Source organism: Archocentrus centrarchus, chromosome 18 (assembly GCF_007364275.1).
Source record: "Archocentrus centrarchus isolate MPI-CPG fArcCen1 chromosome 18, fArcCen1, whole genome shotgun sequence".
Taxonomy (NCBI): domain Eukaryota; kingdom Metazoa; phylum Chordata; class Actinopteri; order Cichliformes; family Cichlidae; genus Archocentrus; species Archocentrus centrarchus.
In genome coordinates this window covers 3,853,675-3,880,283 of record NC_044363.1, presented here as the reverse complement: position 1 = coordinate 3,880,283, position 26,609 = coordinate 3,853,675, and the positions used below count along the sequence as shown (strand labels likewise).

At 41.8% G+C, this 26,609-nt stretch overlaps 1 protein-coding gene across 1 annotated transcript in view; it reads right to left on the bottom strand.

The window, feature by feature from the left end:
- Nucleotides 1-26,609, bottom strand: part of LOC115797624 (short transient receptor potential channel 5-like) — an 88,539-nt gene that overhangs the window by 45,789 nt on the left and 16,141 nt on the right. The window contains exons 6-7 of the mRNA XM_030754221.1: nucleotides 26,333-26,470; nucleotides 25,531-25,737 (exon numbers count right to left, since the gene is read on the bottom strand). Coding sequence (XP_030610081.1) covers nucleotides 25,531-25,737; nucleotides 26,333-26,470 — 345 coding nt within the window. The remainder of the gene's footprint in view (nucleotides 1-25,530; nucleotides 25,738-26,332; nucleotides 26,471-26,609) is intronic.

The following is a 26,609-nucleotide window of genomic DNA, read 5'->3' as shown; positions in this document are numbered from 1 at the left end:
GAATTGTAGATTCTTTGGACACAAAAAGTCTTTTACAAAAATGACTGACTGCCATAACCACAGCTACACAACTGAAATAACAATGTCTAAAAAACAAACAAAAAAAAAACTGATAATATTCGCCCACTCACTGCATCATGCATATCATGCTCATAATTTTTTTTTTTTTTTTTTTGTGAGTGTCTAGGATTGCAGAAAATTTAAATTTATTCTCTCCCGGTGCTGCGTAGATATCTTTATATTCTTTATGGGTCATAATTTTCAGTCTGTTCAGTTTTCTCTATTTCCTGTTACATTTTCTTGTCTATTACGTCACAGTATTTGCTGTGGAACTGCTAAACAAGGTCGTGAACCTCTGGTTTACCAATTTCGTGAATCCGCCATTTTTTTCTTGTAGTGATTTTGTAGTCCAAGTTCAGTTATGCCGAAGTTGCAAGTAGACAAGTCAAAATGTTCAGTTGTTGGGTGTATTAACCCACATGATTACTTACACCCCCCCCCCCCCCCCCCCCCCCCGGTATCAGAGCCTTTTCAAAGTGCCTGTTTCTCTGCCAGTAGATAATCCTATCGCTGCTATCAGACTACAAAAATGGCCTCCATTAAGGTAGATAATCCTATCGCTGCTATCAAACTACAAAAATGGCCTCCATTAAGGTAGATAATCCTATCGCTGCTATCAAACTACAAAAATGGCCTCCATTAAGGTAGATAATCGTATCGCTGCTATCAAACTACAAAAATGGCCTCCATTAAGGTAGATAATCGTATCGCTGCTATCAAACTACAAAAATGGCCTCCATTAAGGTAGATAATCGTATCGCTGCTATCAAACTACAAAAATGGCCTCCATTAAGGTAGATAATCGTATCGCTGCTATCAAACTACAAAAATGGCCTCCAATAAGGTAGATAATCGTATCGCTGCTATCAAACTACAAAAATGGTCTCCATTAAGGTAGATAATCGTATCGCTGCTATCAAACTACAAAAATGGCCTCCATTAAGGTAGATAATCGTATCGCTGCTATCAAACTACAAAAATGGCCTCCATTAAGGTAGATAATCGTATCGCTGCTATCAAACTACAAAAATGGCCTCCATTAAGGTAGATAATCGTATCGCTGCTATCAAACTACAAAAATGGCCTCCATTAAGGTAGATAATCGTATCGCTGCTATCAAACTACAAAAATGGCCTCCATTAAGTGATGACGTACAATTCCATTTCAGGGCTTTCAAATTATGCCGGCGGCAGGCGCATTTTCCACCTACTCCACCACTCTGCGCCGTCTACTTTTTAATTTTCCTAAAAAAATTTCTTAATGCCGTGACTATTCATATCGTCTGCTGCCATCTTGGCTTCGGTCTCGGTCATAAGGCGCCTGCTACTTTGGCATGCCCCCTTGCTACCCCAAAACAATTTGAAATCCCTGCATTTCCGGGTCCAAACTGTCACGTGATCAATATGCCGCAATGCTGTGTGCCTGGTTGTTTTAACCAATCCGACTCGAAAAAACACTCAGCTGTGATTTTACCAATGAGAAAGAGAAGTAGAAATGGCTGCAGTTGATAAGTTATGTTACAGTCATCTTTAATAGTGAACAGTCATTGGTTATGCCATCACTGTTTATTTAGGAGCATTTGGACCCGGGAATGACGTCCGACATAAAGACTGGATAACGAGGAATTCAAATCAAAGCATTGCAGTTCTACTGCAAGTGAATGATTTACATATGAAAAGGAAAGATTTAAAAGCATGATATGTGCCCTTTAAAACTGGTTAGTGACAATATATGAACTTACTGTAATGTAACTTAAAAAAACAAGAACTTCCCTAACGCTCTTAATGGCGTCTAATGGCCCAGGGAGCCTCTTCTATATAAATAACCATGCCTAAATACAGACAATGATTCAAGACTGATGTCTCTTGAATTAATGCCTCTCTACCACCCTCACAGTCATCATTTCTATCTAACCATAGCTTAGAAATAGTCCACAAAACACAGACTTCAACACAGACAACAAAATAATCACACATACAGTATGGTTAAGACAGCATTACTGGTTCTAAATAAATCTACAGGAAGATAGCAAATCTCCCATGCATGAGTAAGCTAAAATCTGCTTACCCACGCAACTAAAAGTAGTTGCGCAAGTAAGCTAATAGTGGCTTCTTTCTGGCTAATGTTAGCTAATATCAGCCATAAGAAAGCCACTTTTATCTAATGAACCTCACAAATTTGTTTGGTTTAACACACTTTATCACACTACACTGTATTCTAAACAAGGCACTCAAATCTGGGTGATATAATTTTAGATAAGTTGCATTCATTGCCCTGTTTTCTGAGTTACCCGTTTACTGCTCCGGGCCTCACTGGTTTAGCTGGCTTAAGATACAGCAGGTTGAAATACACAGGGTTAATAAATGGGCCAGAACATGTGCTGTTTTTCTAATGATTGGCTTCACAAGTACAAATGGTTGGATCTCACTAATTTGATCAGTTGTTAAATTCCTGTTTTCTAGCAGGCCTATTTTTGAGTTGCTTTCTGTTTATGTCTTCTTTTACAAACGTATTTTCATTTCTTTGTACTTTAATGTAGTGTTGTAGTCAAGACCACCTAACCCGAGACCGAGACAAGACCAAGACCAGAGGGTATCGAGACCGAGACAAGACCAAGACTTTTAGGGTCCGAGACCAGTCGAGACCAAGACCGAGGGGGGGCGAGACCGAGACAAGACCAAGACCAGTGCCTGACACTACATGACACAATAAAATGTGAAACATGATCAAAATCACTTCTCAAATTGATCTGAAAGATCCACATTCCCATAAAATAATCCTGATATTAAACACTCACAGCTCAAATAAATATATTTAATACTCCTGGGTGACTTCCATCATTTATCACAGAATGTAAAACAATTATTCATAGTTCATCACAATAGTCTTAACTTTTCTCTGCCTTTCATAAACTATGCATAAAGTTGTGTTGTTTTTAAACCAACAACCTTTGTAAAAATGGGTGCTTTTTCAAAACCACATAGCTAAATGTGTAAAACTGAAAAAATGGCAAACACTCATCAACAGTAAGAACTAAAGCCTTTAATCTTATACAGATTAAAGCTGCAGGATGTAACTTTTATAAAAAATCTGGTTTTTACATATTTGTTAAAACTGTCACCATGTCAGACAGTATGAGACCGATAATCTGCGAAAAAAATGGAGCTCATCCACCTCCTCCCTGAAAAGCTCCCAGTCAAAAACAACCAGTCAGAGCCAGGAGGAGGGTCTTAGCACTGTCAATCACTCCTGGTGTATGCTGCTCAATGTAGTTGTGTGCAACACTTCATAATTTGGTATCGATCCTATGCCACAGGGCCATTATCACCGACACTGATACCAATACTTTTTAATAATTATGAAGAATTTCCATGAAGTTTAACTGGTTTGAGATTTTTTTCCTTTGGATCATTAATTAGTTAAAACCCAGGATAGAATTGGGCAAAGTTTATATGTAAGTAGAAAATACTTTATCAAAATAAAAGTTATTGTTCTGAAACAATAGAACAAAACAATTTTCCCCATAAATTGATGTCTGGATTTTTTTTTCATAAATTAAGTGTACAAAATCATCACTCAAGAACAAATGCAAACTTTTTTCCAGGTAGATTTTTCAGAAAGTATAATAAAAAAATTTAATAAAAAATGTTCCTTCATTCACTAATTTTCTACAAATTTAAATTTAAATTTGATTTAAATGTTTCATAGCAAAATCCTTTTTTTTCCCAAATAAAATATGTTATGCATCACATGACAGTATAACAAAACACGGACAAGGCCCCGAGGGAAAAGAGCCGGCGTAAGAGAGAGGCTGAGGCGCAGAGCGCACCAAACGCCACTGCCGAGCATCCTGTTGGCTAATGTCCAGTCACTGGATAACAAGCTGGACGAACTCAGGGCCAGGATACAGTTTCAGAGGGACATAAGGGACTGCAACATCATCTGTCTCACGGAGACATGGCTGACCCCCCTCATACCGGACCACGCCGTACAGCCGTCGGAGTTCTTCAGTGTTCATCGCACGGACAGAACGAGTGAGTCTGGAAAATCAAGAGGAGGAGGTGTGTGCCTAATGATTAATAACAACTGGTGTGACAGTAGGAATGTTGTCCTTCTGAAACAATCATGTTCACCTAACCTGGAGCTCCTAACCCTGAAATGCCGTCCCCACTACCTGCCCCGCGAGTTTACTTCGGTCATCTTCAGCGCCGTCTATATTCCACCTCAGGCGGACACAAACACTGCACTATCCGAGCTACATGAGGCTATTTCCACCTATCAGGCTAACCAGCGTGATGCGGCTCTCATCGTAGCCGGGGACTTTAACAGTGCAAACTTGAAAAAGCTGATACCGGAGTTGATTCAACACATCGACTGCCCCACCAGAGGAGAGAGGACCCTAGACCACTGCTATTCTCCATTCAAAGATGGCTACAAAGCAAAGCCTCTTCCGCCTTTTGGGAAGTCTGACCACACCTCTGTACTTCTCATGCCGAAATACAAACAACGGCTCAGGCAGGAACCCCCTGCTGTGAGAGAAGTGACACGGTGGTCTGATCAAACAGAGGCCGCTCTGCAGGGTGCGTTGGATTCAACCGACTGGGACATGTTTCGCAGCAGCGCGGGCGGAGACATCGAGGAGTTTACGGAAACTGTTGTGGGATTTATTGGGAAAGTTGTTGAAGACACTTCACTTAGGAGGACCATCAGGACTTTTCCCAACCAGAAGCCGTGGGTGGATAAATCTGTCCGCGACGCCCTGAGGTCCCGCACCGTTGCCTACAACTCCGGCCTCGCCTCTGGGAACATGGAGGACTACAAGGTTGCATCATACAACGTCCGCAGAGCGGTGAAAGAGGCAAAACATCGCTACGGCCGCAGACTGGAACAGCAACTACAACAGTCTGACCCCAGGGGACTGTGGCAGGGACTACGCACCATCACGGACTACAAAGCACCACACACACACCTGGTGAGTGCCGACGCTTCTCTGGCTGATGAACTCAACATCTTCTTTGCGCGCTTTGAGTCGGGAAGCCGACAGCCCGCTGCGCTCCCGGCCGGAGGGGCGGAGACACTCACTGTGACGGAGCGCGACGTGAGGAGGGAGTTTAGACGTGTAAACACCAGGAAAGCGGCTGGACCAGACGGTATTAGTGGACGTGTCCTTAAGACCTGCGCTGACCAGCTGGCACCTGTGTTTACAGTGATATTCAACCTCTCACTGAAACTGTGTGTGATTCCCACCTGCTTTAAAAAGTCCATCATAGTCCCTGTCCCAAAGAAACCACACCCCAGCAGCCCCAATGACCTCAGGCCCATAGCACTCACCTCTGTGGTGATGAAGTGTTTTGAGAGACTCATCAAGACATTCATCACCTCCTCACTGCCCATCACCCTCGACCCACTACAGTTTGCATACCGGCCAGACAGATCCACAGATGACGCCATATCCTTCCTCCTCCACAAGACCCTTTCACACATAGACACTGGTAAGGGGAACTATGTGAGAGTGCTGTTTGTAGATTACAGCTCAGCATTCAACACCATAGTTCCCTCCAGGCTGGTCTCTAAGCTGCTGGACCTGGGCCTGGGCCCATCCCTGTGCAGGTGGGTTCACAGCTTCCTGACCAGCAGACCACAGGTGGTACGAGTGGGTCACCTCACCTCATCCTCCCTCACCCTCAACACTGGATCCCCCCAAGGCTGTGTGCTCAGCCCTCTGCTGTACTCACTGTACACCCATGACTGCGAGGCCACGTCAGAGTCCAACGTCATCATCAAGTTTGCTGACGACACTGCTGTTGTGGGACTAATCTCTCACAATGAGGAGACAGCCTACAGGAGAGAGGTCTCCCGCCTGGAGAACTGGTGCCAGGAGAACCACCTCCTGCTCAACGTCAGCAAAACAAAGGAACTGATCGTGGACTTCAGCAGGAAGCAGCAGAGGGACTACCATCCACTTGTCATCAGTGGTGCTGAGGTGGAAAGAGTGGACACCTTCAAATACCTGGGAGTGACCATCTCACAGGACCTGTCCTGGACTCATCACATAAACATCACTGTGAAGAAGGCCAGACAGCGTCTCTACCTCCTCAGGCGGCTGAGAGACTTCAAGCTCCCACTCAAGGTGCTCAGGAACTTTTACACCTGCACCATTGAGAGCATCATGCGTGGGAGCATCACCACCTGGATGGGAAACTGCACCAAGCAGGACTTCATGGCCCTAAAAAGGGTGGTTCGTTCAGCTGAACGGACCATCAGAACCACCCTCCCCAACCTGCAGGACATTTACACCAAGCAGTGCAGGCTGAGGGCCATGAAGATCCTAAAACAGCCCAGCCACCCCGGACACTCTCTCTTCTCCCTGCTCCCATCAGGCCGGCGTTACCGCTGCCTGAGGACTAAGACTGAAAGGTTGAAGAAGAGTTTTTACCCACAAGCCATCCGTCTGCTCAACTCTGAGCCCTAACTGGACCATTATTGCACAGTGTAAATATCATAATTTAAAAAGTGTGTATAGTGTATAGTATATAGAGTATAGTGTATAGTGTGAATTACTTTTTTTTATTTTTATTCTTCCTATTTATATGTGTGTGTATATAAGGTTGCAGGTACAAAATACATTTCACTGTGCATTGTACTGTGTATAACTGTGCATGTGACAAATAAACACTATCTTATCTTATCTAACACTGTGGGGAGGGGAGGAGCAAAGTGCTCTGTGCTGTGACAGGAGCGACACTTAGACAGTCAGCTCGCATCATTAATGAAACCGCAGCACTGCATACAGGGGAGAAACTCAAGCCAAAGTATCGATCTCATTACACTGATATTGATCAATACCAATACAACGTTGGCATCCATATTATCGATATTAGGATCAATCTGCCCACCACTAGCTCAATGTACTAATGGCGGAGAAACAACTTACTTACTTCTCTGCTGTTACCATTGGTGGTGGCCATGGTTAACTTCTGGGTTCTAGCAAGAAATATTCCTCACCCCAGCACTAATGCTAATGCTAATTAGTAAGCTAATACTAACCACCAAATGCCGCTCCCACTTGTTAATTGAGTGATGGGGCCTAAGACATAACCAGAAAGCAGTAATCAGTTTTTTTGGACTTGTAGTTACATTTCTCGAGGTGCATGTCAGGTTTGCTTCAGAGAGGATTTTCAGTTATACACAAAGGATCAATGCAGAACTCTAAATCAGGCCTTATTAGATCGATAGAATGATAATTTTTGCATATAATCCAGAAAAGTTACATTTATACATCAAGCATTTAATGTGTCCCAGAGTGCCGTTTCCTTCCACTGTGTTTGCAGAAATCACATAAAAAAATACAAAACAAAAACATAATCCAGATTCCTCAACTGCTAATAGCATTTCCTACATTTGAATATCAGCCACCATATTGTGAGCATAAACTATCACGTTTTTAATGCAACAATAGGAAGTGACATCATCTTGCTGGGAACTGTAATATTTTATTCTTGAAGGCCTCTCATAGCTCTACTGGTGCTGAAAACTAATGTTTGACTATGGCTTTCTGAATACAAGTAGGGCTGCAACTATCAATTATTTTAGTAATCAAGTATTCAATTGATTACTCCGTCAATTAAACAAGTAATTGGATAAGAAATAATTTTTCATTTTAACAATTCATCAGCATATTTTAACTTCCGTACTGCAGATGTTTCTCTGTGTGAAACAAACAGGGTGGATGGAGCAGCTACAAAGTTCTCTGTTCTTCATGTTGCTGATCAGGTGGCTGATAAAAACATTTTGACGATCCCCTCTGTACTGAAGGGGGTGGGGGGGCACCGAACGATTGCTAGTGCTAATGGCAGCCCCCCTTTCCCCAGTACACTGTGGTTATAGATCTGTTCTGGTGGCTACAGCTGACGTAAAGAAAAAAATAACAGCTGACATCCTCTGCACAACACGTGCGCACATTCAAACATGCGCACTCACAGCACAGAGAAGTGGGGGCGTGAAAAAACATCTCAGCGATCCACTTGTGTTAAAGGGTCGTTTTTGTTTTTTTCGGAAATGCTCCGTTTACACGGAGACACCTGAGCTGCAGAGCTGAAACGAAACATCAAAGCAACAAATTTGTGTCGAGGATTTTTAATAATCGAATTGCGTTATTCCAAGAATCGTTGCAGCCCTAAAACTTGCATTAAATTTTTAGTTTGTGTATCAAAATACATGAAGGTTGGTATTTACCTTTCATGCTGGGATTTTTTTGTTGAATCGGAAGCCTGAAATTTTCCTTTGATCTTCATTTTCCCTCTTACTTCTCTTCGTGTTCATGCGGTTATTTCGATTTATGCAGCACACGCGTGACCATAGTGAGATCAAACGTACACACTGTGAATGAAACTGTCCGTGCTCTGTGGTAGATTGCAAACTGCGGTGAAATGATACAGGCGTAAGCAGCGATAATAGCAGCGACCTAGCCGGGGCGGAGTCTGTGAGGTGTGCACCTTTGAGAGGCAGAGGATCGCAATCTTTGTTGGATTTGAATCAGTACGTTTTGCATCCAATAAAAGCAAAGATGTTAACAAATAAATTGGACAGTATTCTGGCAATTTAGTGATATTTCCACAGCTGTGGTCTTGACTGGTCTTGAAATAAAATCCCGAGTCCGCAAGGTCCGAGTCCATGACAAGACCGAGACCAAATGCGGTCGAGTCCATGACAAGACCGAGACCATCAAAAAGCGGTCTCGAGACCGGTCTCGAGACCAAGACCGATCTCGAGTACTACAACACTACTTTAATGTGATTTTGTGACTTTTTTGGGTGAAATAAAAACCCAATTTTCAAACTGCACACCTGTTAATGTTTGGCTTTGGACTGCCTGGCTCCCTCATGACACTAACAACCTATCTTGGAACAATCCACAGCAGCTTGCAGCACACAGAGAAATAACAGTCCAAGAAACGACAACCAGCACCATCATGTCTTAATAAAATGAATTTGCTCTTGTGGCCGATTTAGCATTTTCCTCATCTTCTTATTGGAAATGTGCAAGTACCCAGATCTTCTTTTGCAGTTAAACTGCCAGGCAAATGAAGTGCTCAGTCTCCAGGATTACACTTCTCATTCCTCATTTAAAATGACTATCACCAATATCACGCATGCACTGCAGACTGGAACTTTTGTAGACATAACCCGATGGAGGTGCATCGGATAACCAAATGTCTGATGCAGTCTGGGCGAACATTAGCTATTCTTTAAGCTACTATCGCCCCAGTACAAAGTCAGTGTGATGGCCAATTTGCAGATTTGCAGAGATTTGAGAATAACACCAGTAATGGTGAATTCCAAGCTAATGATTGTCATCCTGTGTTTTTCCTCCTGCACACTTTTTATTTAAGAGGGGGAGAGAGGCTTGCGCCCTGCATCCCACCTGAAATCTACGCCTATGCCCATCTGCCTTTCTAGTTTGGTAAACTTTCCTACTTTATTTTCTCTCTTTGCACCTCTACATTTATTCCCTCTCCTCACACCCTCTTTACTTGACCCTCTGTTTTGCCTCTCTTCTTCCAGCCGTTCACACTTTTTTCTAATTTATCAGCGGCTACCCGCTGTGCTTTGCAGAGGTGTTGTGAAGGGTATCCGCCACTTTCCTACACCTCTCTGCCAGCCAGCTGGACACAGTTCATTAATTCCCGTGTGTCAAACACCCAACCAGAGAATTTATTTGGTGTTTAAAAGCCCTCGGCGTGATAGGTAGCCTGTGGCAAGTGTACGTGCGTGTGTAGATGCCCGCATGTGTGCATGCATGCGCAATTTACCCATTAAGTTGGAACCAGTAAGTCAATACACAGAGTTATTTTGCTGTTATGCAACTCCTCACACGTTAAAACTTAATGCATCCCCTCTGTCCCAGCCCCATCGCTGTCTCTTTCTGTTCGGTTTGTCAGAGAAAAGGTTGAAAGTGCGATCAATAACCACGAACACGTCTACAGAGAGAGGAAAGGAAAGACGACAAGGAAGAAGGAAAATGGATGACATGAAGAGGACAAGGAGGGGAGAAACGACCAGAGAGAGAGGTGTGAAAAGAGGCAATGAGTACACGGACTGAGAGATGAGTAATGGAGAAGCATAGATAAGGAGAACCGAGAGAAAACAGAAGAAACAAGACAAGAAAGAGAAAATAGAAAAAGAAAAGAAAGGAGGAGAAGAGAGGAAACATGAGGAGCAGTGTGGAGTGGAGGAAAAACGAAGACAACTAGAAAAGACAAGTGGAGACAAGAAAGAAGAGAAAAACAAGAGCAATGAAAAAGGAAAGGAAATAAACAGGATCCAAAAAATAGGGGTGAAAATGAGAGAAGAGCTGAATATAAGAGGAGGCAGCATGAGGGAATGAAAATAAAAGAGAGGTGTGAGAAGTGGAAATGGAGGAAAAAGGGGCCAAAACAATAGAGAGACAGAGGGAAAAGATAGGAGAAGATGAGAGAACCAGAAAGGAAGGGGAGACAAAAAAGGTGAGGGAAGAAGGTGAGAAAATGAGAGAAGAATCAAAGAAATGGAGAGCGAATAGAGCAGGATGAAACCACAGGGGAGATAAAGTGAAGTAAACAGAAGACAAAAAGCAAAAAAACCAACGAGGAGATAGGAGAAAGAAGGGAAGAGAAAGGAGGGAACACAAACAGATGGAGGAGGATTGATGAAGTTTGGGGAATGAAAGAATGGAGAGCAAGTTGAACCGATGTCCAGATTTCCCCAGAGTTAGAGATGCAAGGTTAAAAAAGGCAAAACGGAGAGAGGGAAGCAAAGAATGATGAGTGTGTGGAATACTGAGCTGCACTGTGTGTGTGTGTGTGTGTGTGTGTGTGTGTGTGTGTGTGTGTGTGTGTGTGTGTGTGTGTGTGTGTGTGTGTGTGTATGTGTGTGTGTGTGTGTGTGTGAGGCAGCATGTATTGATCCCAGAGAAACATGAGGAGTATATTGGGGGTGTAATTTGCATTGATCCCACTGGAGAATGCTGACGAGGGTGTGCTTACACTCGCGCGCTCTGGGACAAATGCGCACACATTTGTTGGAAACCTCAACCACCCGTTCACACAGACGGTGACAGTCTGTCACGGTCGCTAGACTGGTGTTAAAATCCCTCCTCCCTTAGCCCCCCCAACAACACTGCAGCTGATTGTTTTGTTTGTCTGTTTGTCAGAACCTGCATTGTGAAGCTCAATTTAGATGCAACAGGTTAATGAGAGCTCTTGCTTTCCGTGCACTGGAGCATTGGATTCGGCGCCGCCTCTGGAATGCTCGACATGAACCGTTTGTGATTAGGCCTCGTTTGTGCTTCCATTTTCTTTGTGGTGCAGATACATTTGTGAGATGTGGCCCCCAGAGAATCGAAATCTATGAGGATATTCTGAGCATTCCAAATGAACCGGCAAACACGTGAGCCAGCTGGGAGAGCTGATATCTGCTTTGCACATATATATAAGTGCACCTTATGTGTGCAAAAAAAAAAAGAAAAAAAAAAGCTTTTTAAACGTTAGTGTGTTTTGGGCCAAAGTTGCTGAACGGCTTCTATCAGATTTGACTTGGAATTCTATTCATGCAGCTTTTATGTCCCAGTGGAAATAAAGCCGAGTTTCTCTTTGCTTTCATTTACGCAGAGGCGTCAATATAATTGCCTAAACCCATCACCAGGATGGCTGGTGAATGGCAAGACTTGCTTCTAGAAGGACTTTAGTTTAGGTGACAGCTGCCTGAGAAGAGCTTTTAGGACTGAGCACATCAACGGCAGCAGACTGTTAGCTGTGCTATTTGCACATCCAACATCACACTCACGTTGTGCTGGGAGGTTAACCGGGAGCAGCTTAAATTGTAGCGAATGTCCTGACATTTGCGTTCATTCACCTCTGTCGGGTAAGTCCTAGAAAAGATCAGGGCTGCAGTGCATGTGTGAGAACAGCGATATATATATATTATATATAGCACCGGAGTTGTGTATATTGTAGCTGACTTTTCATGTTATTTTTTCAAGTTGCTGCTGAATAAGAGATGGCCGCTGTGCAGCCAACGTGTTCAAAACACAACCAGATTGTCTTTGAAATCCTTGTAATCAAGCTTTCCAGCTATATATTACACAGTTTCTTTGCTAAATATTCTCTCATATTTTCAGAAAATTCTCTTTGTGAATGACTTTTACCTGTTTTTTGGTGATAGCTTTCACACCTGCCACTTTCCAACATTTGTCACTTAGTGACCTTTTCTGAAATGCCTCTAGCCTGTATTAAATTGACCTATTATGCACATTCCCATCTTCATATTTCTTGAACTATATTACAGTAGCTTTGCATGATGCACAATTTAAAAAAAATACTTGTCCATGGTGCCATCCCTCAGTTCATCCTCTCTGTGAAACCTCTCTTCCTTTAAGGCTACATTAAACAAACATTCTTCTGACTTGCTGCACTTAAGAAGGTTGGTACGGTCCTGTAGTTAGAGCTGTGTGCCTGAGATGACCACATTAGGGAAGTAGGCGTATCCACCATTGTAAAAGTATACATTTGCCAGTAAACAACAAAAAACAGAAATTCTCCACTTTAAAGGTGTGTTTTCCTGACCTTTATCTGTCTACTGTCACAAATTTAGGTCCACTTCCTTTGTGAACTACAGTATCACACTGTGGTTTATTATAAAGCCTTACTACAAAAAAAAAAAAAAGTATTTGTGATTTGCATTTTTGCACAATAAACTTTTCCAACATCAACTACAGCTTAATGAATCATGTACAACATTCTAATCAATGGACGCATAACAGTAAGCTATGTTAAAATGTTCAACTACACTAAAGTATGAAACTCAGTCTTAAAACACATTCCTGTACGCTTGACTTGTATTTGACATATTTTTGTCATTTCTGCTTTATTATTTCTGCTGTCATTTTGTAATTTTGTGGTTCTTTTTGTCTTGTTGTTCCGATTCATCTTAGCCTTACCTTCAGATTATCTCCTTTGCTCGGCCTTACTGGGCTTTCCATTTGAGTTTACTCCCGCTTTGTCTGTCAAGCCATTTCGTAAACGCTGTTTTGAAAAGTGCTGTATAAATAATATGATTACTTAATGGATACATACATGGAGTATGAGCATGCAGATGTGTGAGAGTCTGCACAAACAGTACAATGGATCCAAAGGATATGCGGGGCTACGTTTTGTATCACAAACACGCACAAAGAGTCACAGCATTATATAATTTGCTCTGAAAGCCTGGTGTTGGTGGAACACTGTGGCAGCACTTAGTGTGCAACACCGCGACCTCCGTCATACAGAACGTACACACTGACAACGTAAATGCACACACACACACACACACACACACACACACACACACACACACACACACACACACACACACACACACACACACACACACACACACACACACACCATAGATGATGAATACAGGAACAAAGCCTAGATCTGAGATGAGGTTAGCCTCAGAGAGAAACAGACCAACAGAAAGAGATGAAAAGAATAAAACACAATGAAAGAGTGAGCGAGAAGAGACGAAGAGAGACTGGAGCAAATGAATGTGGCAAGAATGACGGTGATGAAAGAAAAGATACGCACAAGATGAAAGGGGTAAAGGAAGGGAAAGATTGTAAGATCAGGTAAGACGGAAAAAGACGATGACAGCAGAAGTAAAGGAAGTGACAGAAAGAGGGGAGGAGAGCGAGAAGAAGGGAACGGGGTTGCAGTATGTGGCAAGCTTATGTAAGTGTACTGACAGCATTCATCACCTGCCTCCCGAGACTGCCGCAGATGCACGTGTGCACGCAGACGCACAATTTAAGATGACTAAATCACACACCCGTGCACGCGCGTGCGCTCAAATATACACCTGCGTGTTCACGCGCGCTAACGTAACAACATGCAAGCGTGCACATGCACAAAGGGCGCCTGGAGAGGCTAATGTGGCATCTGTTTGTTTGTCAACATCTGCTGTTGTCATGGTGTCCAGGGGCCACTGTTCCTGTCTGCAGCCTTTCGAACCACATGCCTCTGCCGTTCCCGCTCGCTTCACATCACATAATGTGCACAAAACAGGGACAGGTTTAAATGTGTAAAAAGTCTTTTTCTTTCTAAACTTTTGTCTTCCATGGCTGGAAACTGCATTTTAGGAAACTTCCAATCTGATGTTAGAACTGAATTCAGCCATTAGGCTGTTTTCCACCGGAGGACTCTAAGGAACCTCGCCTGAAGGACTTCTTTCATAGCGCCTTCTGGTGGAGAGAGTACTACGTACTCTGGGGTAGGGACTCCCAGGTGGTCCCAAAAACCTCCTGGGTGACTGGCTAAAATCGGAGGTGACAACGACAAGAAGCACCGTTTTTAATAACCCAGCCACTTATAGCAGGAGCCAGATGAAGAACAGCATAACAATAGTAAATGTCACAAATGGAGAAATGAGGCGCTGCCAGAGATTTCAGATCAGAGGAAGACAATGAATGAGAGAGACAGAGTTGTGGCTGAACAAGATAGAAGATGAATGAAGAGAGAGAGAGCAGCATGAGCAAAAACAAGACCGTGAATTAGATAAATCAAACAGTGAAATGAATGAAAGCAGTAACAAGACACAATCCAGCAGGAAGGTGTTGCTTGTAACTGAGGAGCAGGCTTCAACTTGTCTGCTGTCTCTACTTTGTGTGTGTGTGTGTGTGTGTGTGTGTGTCATGGCTGTCACACACTCAGACCTCCAGCTGTGACACATGTAGAGAAAAGAGAAGAGGGACAGAGACAGCTTAGAGGTAACCTGTTGGCTACATTTTTATAAAGTCATGTAAAAGAAGCTGTTGCTTTATCAGCGACCAATTTGTTTTAATCTTTGAGGGCTTTCATCACAGCAGTGGTCTGAAGGAATCCATTAGCACCACTGAAAAGTTCCTAAAAGTAAAACCTCTGTTTTGAAAAAAGAAAAAAAAGAAAAGGCAGTTAGAAGGAAACTGATGCTGGATATGCTTTAAATCAGTTCCCCTCATTCTCATCAAGATCCATCCATTTTCTTGAGTGGCGTCCCCCAAGATACTATGCTTGGCCCAGTAATTTTCACCACTGACATGCCCCGGTTAGATGAAAATATTAAAACTACAGATCTGCTGATTATTACTGTAGTTTTTTATTTTGTTTTCTGATGTACTACTAATTCAGAGATTATGCTGCATACACTCAGATCCACTCAGGAATTTGACATTTGCAAATATGGACTCATTGCTCCCTTAATGTCATTATTATTATCATCATTAAATATATTTAACAATAAAGGTTTTTTGGGGGGTTTCTCAGACAATGAGTTTGCATAAATTGTAGTGCAGCAAAGTTCAGCCCTGCTGAAGTTTAAACCGAGCATCACCAGGCAGAAGAAAGGTGATTTAAGTTACCTTGAATGTGGCAAGAGATGTTGGTGCCAGAGATCAGAGGACAATGGCAAGACTGCTTTGAGCTGATAGGAAGTCAACGGTAACTCAAATAACCACTTGTTACATCTAAGATAAGGGGGCATCACTGCAATAGCAACATGTCAAACCTTGAAGCTGATCGGCTTCAGCAGCAGAGGATCACACCAGGTGCCACTCCTGTCAGCTAAGAACTGGAGGCTACAGTTTACAGGGGCTCACCAAACCGAGACAACAGAAGACTGAAAAAATACTGCTTGAGAAGAGGCTCCATGTCTGCTGTGGCATTTTGGATGGTAGGACCAGAAATCAGTGTAAACAAGATGAGAGCATGGATCCATCCTGCCTTGTATCAATGATTCAGGCCACAGGTGTAATAATGTGGGGGATGTTTTCTTGGCACACTTTTATGCCCCTTAGTACCAGCTGAGCATCACAGCCTACCACAGCCTGAATATTGTTGCTGAGCATGTCCATCTCTTTATGACCACAGTGTACCCATCTTCTTATGGATACTTCAAGGAGGATAAGGCGCCATGTCACAAAACTCAAATCATCTCAAACTGGTTTCTTGATCGTAACATTGAGTTCCCAGTACTCAAATGGCCTCCAGTGTCACCAGATCTTAATCTAGTAGAGCACCTTTGGGATGTGGTAAAATGGGAGATCCTCATCATGGAGCAGCTGTGTGATGCTACCATGTCAAATATGGAACAAAAAATCTCCGAGGAATTTTTCCAGCACCTTGTTAAATCTGTGCTGTGAAGAATTAAAGAGGGCATCCGAGCCAGTACTAGCAAGCTGTACCTAATGAAGTGGAGTGAAGAAATGTGTATGGACATAGAAAACACAGACATCAACTACTTATTTGCAAATACAGAAACACACACTCCATCCTCCTTTGTTTTGCTTTTAGTCCTCATTTTATTAACTTATGACAAAATGCTGCCCTGTTTTTCAGGCCTAGATTTTTCCCCACTTTCTTAATTCTCTCAAACAAAAATTCAACAGCAGATTTTTGTTGACATCTGTGTCTCCCTCTCCTCAATTCCATTAACTTCCTCACTCTATTTTTATCACTTTCCTTCTCTTCCAATTTCCCTCCTGCCCTTTTCTGTCTCTCACTTTACACAACATTCGAGAAATGGCTGATTTTTGCTGACAACTGTCTCTTCTCACTTTCATGTTTTAAAACGTGTCTCTCTGTGATTGTGTGCCCTCCTCCTTCTCTGTTAATCTTTCACTTTTCCTTCCTGCATCTTTTTTCTGTCAGATCGGTGACTTTTACTGGCACAAACGCTCATGTGAGACAATACTGACAAAAGGGAATCGCATTTGTCAGGGCATCTGTAGTCTGCAGGCTTTAGAGAGTTTTTAAATGCTGCCAAGAGCTTGCTGCGTCAACATACAAAAAGACAAAAACACACACTTTGATTACACAGTCGATGCTAATTACTGTGAATGCAAGTTAAAGAAAGAAGAAAGTAACTTCTGCACTACGAGAGGAACTTTAAGAACTTTAAAATAAAGTTAAGACTGTGATAATATAAACAAAGGGAAACATTTGGTACATGTATGTGGTTTCATTTCCATACGGCTACGCTGTAGCTGGTAGATCACATGAAAGTTGAAGTTCTTACTATAGTAGCCTGCATGGTTTTGAGACCAGACTGTATTTACTCTCCTAGGTAATGAAGCCCTAAAAATCAATCAATCAATAAATAAATATATAAATGCCATACTCTGGGATGGATTGGTGACCGACCCATCTACGGTATAGCCTGTCTCCTGCCCTGAGACAGCTGAGTTAACTTCCAGCCCCACTTTGCTAGGAATCAAATATTAGACAGGGCAGGATTTCTAGTAAAGCCGGACCCTGCTAACACTCGCTTTCAATGCACACAGACTGCTAAAAACATTGCCATTCACACCAGTTTCTATCGTGTGCCTCCAAGGACTTCAGATGACCACTTGTGTTCAGCTTGCTGTGACTTCTGCTAAAAGCTTTAACAGCTCAGTACACAAGTCCGTCAACCAGACATGTTTTCAATGCATTAGCTAAGAAATGTTTCAGGTCATTGCCATTTTATTCTAATGTAAAGGCTATTTGAGCACTGGTGAAGCATTTTCCTATATTTAAGAGTGTTCACTTGTGATTTTATTTGTGTTTTTTTTTAAACTAATACCAAATGCTGCAGCAGCCACAGGAAGGGAAACCGAATCTGCTGTAATTCTACCTGGCACAACTTAATGCTCAGTCTCTGATTCTAACCATTTCCAACTCCAACTCCCTCCAGAGCTGGAAGTCTCTCTATCCTGTTGTTCTCTCTTTAACTAGAGGAGCACAAGATGCATCGTCAGTCGAGCATTCGACTTAGAGCAGACTCCGGGGAGAAAGGATCAAACAGGGGCAGCGTTCCTGGATTTTCTTCCTGTACACCACTTTGTACACCAAGAGTAGAGATAGCAGGTTGTCATTCTCCACCGCTGGAGAAACAGAGATCCCCGTGTGGACACTGCTGCCATACCACCAGCTGTCAGATACAGGGATTTAAACATGAAACATGTAATGTTTAGGGAATAGCAGTCAGCAATACATTAATTGCTTATTTTCACCAGATATTGCTTAATTTGAATAATCTACTCAGTATGATACTGCACGGTGTATCTGCTTATTGTAAGACCTTCATAATGCCTTATTGTTAGAGATACTAAAGAAATGAATTTCCAGGAGTTTGAACAGCTCCATCACCCGAGAAACAGTCACTGCCGCACCACTAGGCTTCGGGTAAGGGGATTCTACAGGTACAGGGGTAAGGTGAGAATCCCATTGTCAATGATAACTACAGCATCAACAATTGCTATTGAACTTATTAAACTTAACAGGCCTGCTAACTCTAGATAACTGTGCAACAGCTAACAGTATAGTTAATGGATTTAAACCCCAGACCCCTGGATGAAAGTCCAACATTTGACTTATTTGACTACCTCCTCCTCCATGTTTGTCAGTATTAACAAAAATGTAACTTTACAGGAAAAATGAATAATAATGAACTTTACTTCACCAGGAATACACACAATGTCGAAGAAATATTATTTTTGGTATGAAAAGTTGCTTGATTTAAATAACTCAGTCGGTACTACATGGCTTTATGTTTATGCTATGTTTGTGTACAGCTAAGTCTTCTAAGACATAAATAATGCCTTAGAGACAGAGATGGTAAAAGTGCATTTCCTGTCATAACAAAAATATGAAATGAGATTATATATTATTTTTCACTTAAACAACATGCAGCATCTTAACTGCCATAATTTCTGACCCACCCATGAACTGTCTGCCTCAGTGGCAGCTATTTGAAGACATATTTTCTGCAGCAGCTCCACTTCATCACTTCATCTTTCTTTTCTCAGCATACCCTCCCTGTCCTCTCCATCTCGTCTCGCTTCTCATCCATTTCAGAATGTCTTATTAACCACTGACAAGTCTCTCTCTTCCCCCTTCCCTCTCAGTTGCTTTCATACTCCTTACATCTTCTCACTTGCACTCTTCCCTTCCTCCCTCCCTCTCCTCAGTCTACATCTGAAGACGTCTTATTTTAAGAGCAGAGAGTCGCTCCCGCAGTCTCCAGAATGCCACGGGATGTTTTGAAAAATAAGACTTTCTGCTTTCTGTAAGAGTCTTGCTCAAAGGACTACTCTGCCAGCGCTGCAGCCAATTATACCTCCCAGCAAGGTGTAGTAGGTGGCAGCCCACTCCAACACCAGCAAACAGCAGGAAAGCAGACCTTTAGTCCATTTCCTCTGATTTAATATGAGCTGCACTGCATGGAAGCATGGCAGATTTTTTAATTACTGTATTGCTGTCACAGGCGGAAAATGGTGACGAACACTAAACATGTTTTAATTGTGCAAACTGTCCATGACGCTGGTGTCCACGATGTGTTTTAGCTTAGTATCCCCAGTATGCTCATTTGTATCAAAACCTGCAGTAAATGGCAGCTGAGTTACCTCCTTACTGGAGATTTTCTCCACCTGGATTCCATTTTTTCATTAAATACACAAAAGGCTTCCACAATCTCACCGAAACCAAAATCAGTCATTTGGGATGTTTCTTGATTGGACTGACAGCCTTTCAAGAGATTTATCATATAAAAAGAATTTATCATATAAAAAGTAAAACAGTTGCTGCTTTTAGCCTAACATGATACAAGGATTGGCTTGCTGCATTGTTTCTCATCTCTTTCATTGTAAATTAAATGGGTGCTGGACCCATATTTTGGAAAACTTGAGCAATTTAAACATGCTAACCTTGAGCTCGGGAATTTGTGGTCAGTTATAGTTTTCCATTTTCCATTTTAGGACTGCAACAATTCCTCAAGGAACTCGAATAATTCGATGATAAAAAAAATCCTTGATACAAATTTTGCTTCGTTTAAACTCTGCAGCGCTCAGGTGTCACCATGTTGGCGGGAGCGTTTCACCCACATTAGAGGCATTAAAGTTCTCCATCGCCGCGATGGATTTCCGTCATTTAGATAAACGACCCTTCAACACCAGGTGTTTCATCGTCGACACGTTTTTCCACACCTCCAATGCTCACTACACCCGTGTGTGTGTGTGTTGTGCTCGCTGGGCTGAGAAACAGATCGCTATCGCCACAGTTTGTTAGCGGACGCGACCATTAGCACTAGCGATCGTTTGGTGCAGAGGGGCTCCATCAACATTTTGTTTATGCTTTAAACCCGATTAGCGACTCAAACTAGACTTGCAATAGAAACATATTTAGTAGGACGCATGTGGATACAAAGTATTACAACATTAAGCGCATGCAGCACCCCTGACGAAGCTGTCAGTTTAATGTGGAGTCTGTCTGCAAACATGTGGCAAGTGCAAAGAGGCGGAGCCGTTACCGATACGGTGAGCTCAGGTGGAGTGAAAGGAAATGTTTTCATTTTTAAAGAACCTGTGTTTCTTATCTTTTGAATATTTGTTATTGCTCATTAATAAGAAAAGTATTTCTTATCCGATTACTCGATTAATCAATGGAATACTCTATAGTATTCAATAGTTGCAGCCCTATTTTAGGTTTCTGTTTTCTCTTCTGTTTAATTTCAGGTAGTTTGCTGACTGGGCTTACAAGTTTTAGTTTTTATTGTTTAAAGATATTTAAGAAGTTCAGAACCGGTATTACAATAAAGTGGTAACCTGCAGTGATAACCTGATAAACCTACAGTTCCTCTAATGGCCACTTGATGCTGGCTCCACAAACTAGTCCCATTTTAAAATGCCCCATCTTTCCACTCTGGGATAAAACATTCACCAGGTTTTGGTGTCCATGGATTGTTTCTCCCTTCATGAAAACTGTGATTGAGTCACCTTCAAAGGGTTTGAAGTTAGAGGCATGACTCCTTTGATTGACTGTGAGGCCTCATCACTTCTGGCTCCACAAAAATAAAACATTAAAAAAAAAAAGTCTGAAGCCAAAATGAGGCTTCAAAATGTAGCATACAGAAAACAGTCTGTGACATACACGAAACACTTTGCTAACAGTCATGTAGACACACTAACACCTCATGATTGTTGTGTTGGCAAAATTTGACCAAACTGAGGAAGACATTTTACTGTTTTACTGCAGTTAGCTTTCTAAATACACTGTAGACAGTTTATTTCTGAGTCTACTTTACACCTACCTTTAAGTTAAGTTTCAGTTAACTATAACAGCACTGGTTTTGATGGACATTTTCTACCATTTTGTTCAGGTTAAATAACTATTTGAATGATTTAAACTCTTGAATTTGACAACAATCATCGTTAAAACAGTTACTCTAATGGGCAACTATGATTATTAGACAGATTATGATTACAATAAAATATTAAAAGCATGCAGCATACTTTTCAGATACAAGTGGAAATAATACAATATTATAAAACTTGATGCAAATGAATAAGATGGTTGGATGATTTGTCTGACGAATATTTAGTCTTAGGGTTCCACTATGTCTGCAACTTATAAATGTAGTTCAACCAAATAATCAAATCCAAAGGAACAAACAGAGACACACACACAGTTCCTCCCAACAGCCATCAAATGCATTTATGTCCCCTGTCAGACAAACAGAAAAGCCCCTTAGAAATTTCCATTATGATCACAGCATTTATTGTCTGCATTTGAAAAGATGTTAAAAAAATTAAGATACATTCAGGATTGATTTATACAGTCATATGAAAAAGAAAACTGTCACAGAACTCTGCAGACTCTAAGCACTCCATGCTGTGTTTGACAATCGGCATGAGGGGTTTGATTTGATATGGCGTGGTTGGTTTTCAGCAAATGTGCTGCTGTGTTTTATGGCCAAACATCACTTTGGTCTCATCTGTACAAAGGACATAGTTTCAGAGGTCCTGTGGTTTGCTCAGATGCAGGTTTGCAAACCTAAGCCATGCTGCCATGTTCTTTTTAGAGGGAAGATGTTTTCTCTTGGCAACGATTCCAAACAAGCCACACTTGTTGAGTCTGTTCCTAATTCAAGCTTTAATATTTATCAGGCTAACAGTTTCTCTGGGCGTTGCATGGTCTGATATTGGGGTGAATTTGCTGGGTCATCCACCCCTGAAAAGATTCTGGCATTGTGTTAACATCAACCTGAATGCTCCAGACCAGCAAACTGCCAGAACCTCTGTTATTATAGAGGTGCTCACACTTGCTGATGATCAATTAATCAAGTGCATTTCATCACCTGGCTGCTACTTAGCCGCTTACTTCCTGTGGAAGCAGTAAGGGCGTACTTAGGTTTTCATAGGACTGTAGAGAGTCCCGTGAAAAATATTTTCACATGACTGTATAGTGGTCTCTAAAAACCTAATAAGTATTGCATATATGTGCATAAAAGGCCAACAGAGATGAATTAAAATGTACTTAAGCCATTTGGAAAATTGTTTTCACCAGCTGTGACCAGTAATACAAAGTCATGGTCAATATGAAGTTGATGTTTTAGCTGCACAATGGATTCTCCAAAGCTTTTTTTATGACTATCAGTTTATATGATAATTTCATAGCAGGCTTGCATTATGCATTATATCATCTCTTCTGTCACTAATACACAAGGGCAAGTAAGCAGTTTTTATCTCTTTCCCATGTTCCATTCACATTAGTGTTTTTCACTACAACTACTAAGGAAAGACAACCTCCATTACTCCATAACTCCACCTGAACTCCTTCCCTTTCTGTCCTTCCTTCACTTCTGCCCGCCATACCAGAGACATAAAGTGCCCTCCTAAATCTCTACGTCACCACTCCTGCCGGGGCAAAATAGCTCCTGCCTTCTCAGTCTGCTCGTCTCTCCATCCTCTTAAATCCTTTGCCCTGGAAAAGCACTTAAAGGCCCCACCCGTCTTCTCTTTTAAATATCCTCCATTCCAGTTAATCTTTTCCAGCATCAACACACCTTCAAGGGTGAAAAAGTCATTCACTTTACCTGCTCTCCATGTTTATTTATACCTCTGACTACTACTCCATCCTCTGAAAAGCCTTAGGCATGTCACCCAAAAGTGGGTGCACCAACTTTATTGTCTGTCTGGAGATTGAACCCCCATCTTTTTTGGGGTGGCTGATAGGTTTTGAATGCCACTAAGAACCAAAAGTGTTCTATAAATAGGCACATAGTGCTCAAATACTTCCTCAATGTCTGTCTTGTCTTTACTGATTTAAATCATAAGTTTGCCTGTTTCAGAGAGTTTTTATGGATTTTTTTGTCTCTTACAGAGTTCTTTAGCTGAGCATAGTTAGCATAATGACCTATACAAAGCTAGCATGCTAATCTTAGGTATGTATAGAACGGAACATTAGTATACAATCACAAAGTTTAAAAGACATAAGTACTGTAGGCTAATGGTTAGTGTGTTATTCAGCATGCTGTATCAACATATGGACAGTAGGCTAGCACCATCTTAGCTTGCTAGCATGTCATATTATGGATATTAAATTTTTTAACACTCATAAGTTAGCATGTCAACTAACTGCTCACTTAGTAGCCGGTATATTCTTTAGCATGAAAAGCAGAAGATGTATCAAAACTGATCTCAAAGGGTATACGAGTATTCAGCTCTGCTTGCAGGAATGACTGTAACCTTTAACATTTAGATTATATGTATTTTGAAAATAATGTTAAGATATGATCTTGCTTTTGTGCCTTTTAGTTTTTGGTTTGTTTTTTCCACTAAAAAAATATAAAATGTAATAAATATGGCTTATGAAGAAAAAAAAAATCATACCATTAAAAAAAAAAAATCTGACTTGCTGCACACTCCTTAAATCTTCTCACCCTAACTGGTTTGATCTCTCCTCCCTGGGGGGGGGAGGGATGCCAACCAGTCTGTCTGGCACTCAGTGTGTCCATCTTCTCTCTTCAGATCTTTACCTTTGTCACCTCTTGCACTCAAGAGAGAGAAAGCACTTCATTTTCCTGCTCTTATGTCTCCCTCAGTCCATCTACGTATCATCCCCGCCACCCCTCCTCTCCTCCCCCCTTGTTCTGTCCTTTCACTTCTCTTTTCATCTGTCTGACAGTCTCCCTCTGTCTCCGAAAACTAGAAAGTGTAGGAAACAGACATTTGGATGGACGGGAAGAGACAGAGACTGCCTTGGGGTTTTCCAAAACTCTGTTTTGTTCTTTAACTCTATCCCATCAAATCTCCATCTCTTTCTCGCTCATGCACTCGTTTGATCCCTCTAGCTCTCCATTTCTTCTCTCTTTCTGTGCCATTAAATCTCTCATTCGTTTGCTGGCTTTGTATCTGCTCACTCTTGTTCCAGCTCATTATCCCACTTTCCCTCCCTGTCCCTTTCATCCTCCCCTTTTTTTTTTAACCCTCCACCTCACCCGCTCACCAGGCCTCACCCTCCTTCCCTCACTAGATTTGACTTCTACTGTGTACATTTGTCTAGTATTCAGACTCTCCTCTGACAAAGCCCCACAAGCTGAATGATTAATATATACAAGGATAAGGAAATATTACAAGATTGCATACGGCTCTGTTTTTTTTTGTTTTTTTTTAAGACATTACCAGAGCTGAAAATCTTAGCGTTCTTATCCTCAAATGGCTGCTGGTACAGAATGAACCACTAATCATTGAGAATTACTGAATGTGACACTAGACCACCAGCACTTCAGACCAAAATAAGCAGATTGGACACACCTCCCTAGCCAGCAACCACAAAAAGAATCTATGTACAACCATTAAACCATGCTAGGTTTGTAAAATACTTAATGGTTTGATATACTACAGTACAGTATATACAGGCAGTTTCTCCTGTCAGCTTCTTTTCTTTGCTTTTAATAGAGACAGATCTTTCGGCATGCTTTCTGACATCTAAGATGGATTCAAGTTTTCTCCACTTAATCCCTCACTCCTCTGCTCTGCCTTCTCACTGTCAAACAGACGCACACAGAGCAGAGCAGGAGATACACACTTGTGCTCATAACATACACAAAGTGAAACAGAGAGCAGAGGAGAGGGTGCACTGCTTGTAATCACCCTTTTAGTCTCAGAGAGAACCAACACTTTCAAAAGGAGGAACTCTCACGCATCAAGATGAATGTGTGGCCAGATGAGATAAACTTTAAAAAAAAAAAAAAGATTGGATCCCGACACACACACACACACATAGTGAGTGTGACTTCATTTTGAGCTCAAGAAAATGAGGTGAAGATAAACTTTACTGTTGGGTTGTAATGTTTAACCTTAGGACCAAAGTGCTTATCAACCAACAGAAGATCTGCTCACTGTGGGTAAGTAAGTAAATATGCAAGCCACATGCTCCCTTCACAGTGATGGGGCACATATAAAAGCGTCTTGCCTAATCACACAGACTGACTATAATTTTCTCACAGTTCTCAGTGGTACGAGACAAACCCAACATCTATTTAGTCAAGTTAACAAGCATCATCAAGATGATGCCAGCTTTTCAACAACAACAACAAAAAAAGTAAACTTTTAGATGAATACTCCAGTGTATCCAGTTCAGAGAATCAGAGTCCTTACCTCTTTCTGGTGGTACTTGATGGCGAGTTTGAGCTTGGCCAGATCGTGGCACTGCCTGGGGTCCAGTTCCTCACTCTGGTCATTGTCTCTGTGGTTCAGGATGGTCTCAAGCTCTCTAGAACTCCTGGCCTGATCCAGAAGATCCTTGGCGAAACGCTTGCACTGCTGAGATAGTTCCTCATACTCCTGACGAAACTCATTCTCTACCTGAAGTAATGGAGATAACAGATGCTCTAAGAGTAATGGGAAACATTTATGATGGATCTTTGACTTTCTCGGTTTGGCATTTCCAACTGCTGCAGGAATGGCACTAGTACGAGAGCAGTAGAACAGCATCACATGCTCCTTGTGGACACCTAAAATAAAGGCATTATTTGACAAAAAATGCTTCTGAAGCCTGTAATGTGGAGACTCAGCATTGGAAGAGAAGCATGTCCGTTCTTGTTACCCATGGTAAGACTCCAGAGATTATAGTAAGCTAAGAGGTGAGAGGCTTTTTGTGGTTACTTTTGGTGCAATAAATAGCAGAAACTGTGAAATTGTGAAACAGAGGGACACTCCTGACAGCATATGTAAAAGAAGTCCTTGAGGCAAATGAGTAACATGAAATGATACTGGATGCTGTTCCTTCCACAGTTAATTGAACATCCCATTAAGTTTTAGGATGTTGCCTTCCTCCAGTAGGTCTGTACATTGGGTGTTTGAAGAATTAATGGGCTATGTATCAAGAAAACAAGTTTTGGTGTGTTTCCTTTTTTTTTTTGGTCAGCAAACAGATTAAAAAAAACATCAGCATCCATACCTTGCTCAGTTCTTTGAGTTCCCAGCCCAGCCTGAAGGCAGTGAGGATGGGATCTTCACTGGACAATGCAATGAGAGACGGTGAGGCCAGAGCCTTGTAGATGTTGAGTCGAGACCGTGAATGTCGAAGGCTGTCGACCTACAGAGAAATAGGCAAGGTTTTACCCTTTAAGATTTAGACCAGGGTTCTTCAACTCCAGGCCTCGAGAGCCCCTGTCCTGCAGGTTTTAGATGTGTCTCTGCTTCAACACACCTGAATCAAATATGGAAGTCATTAG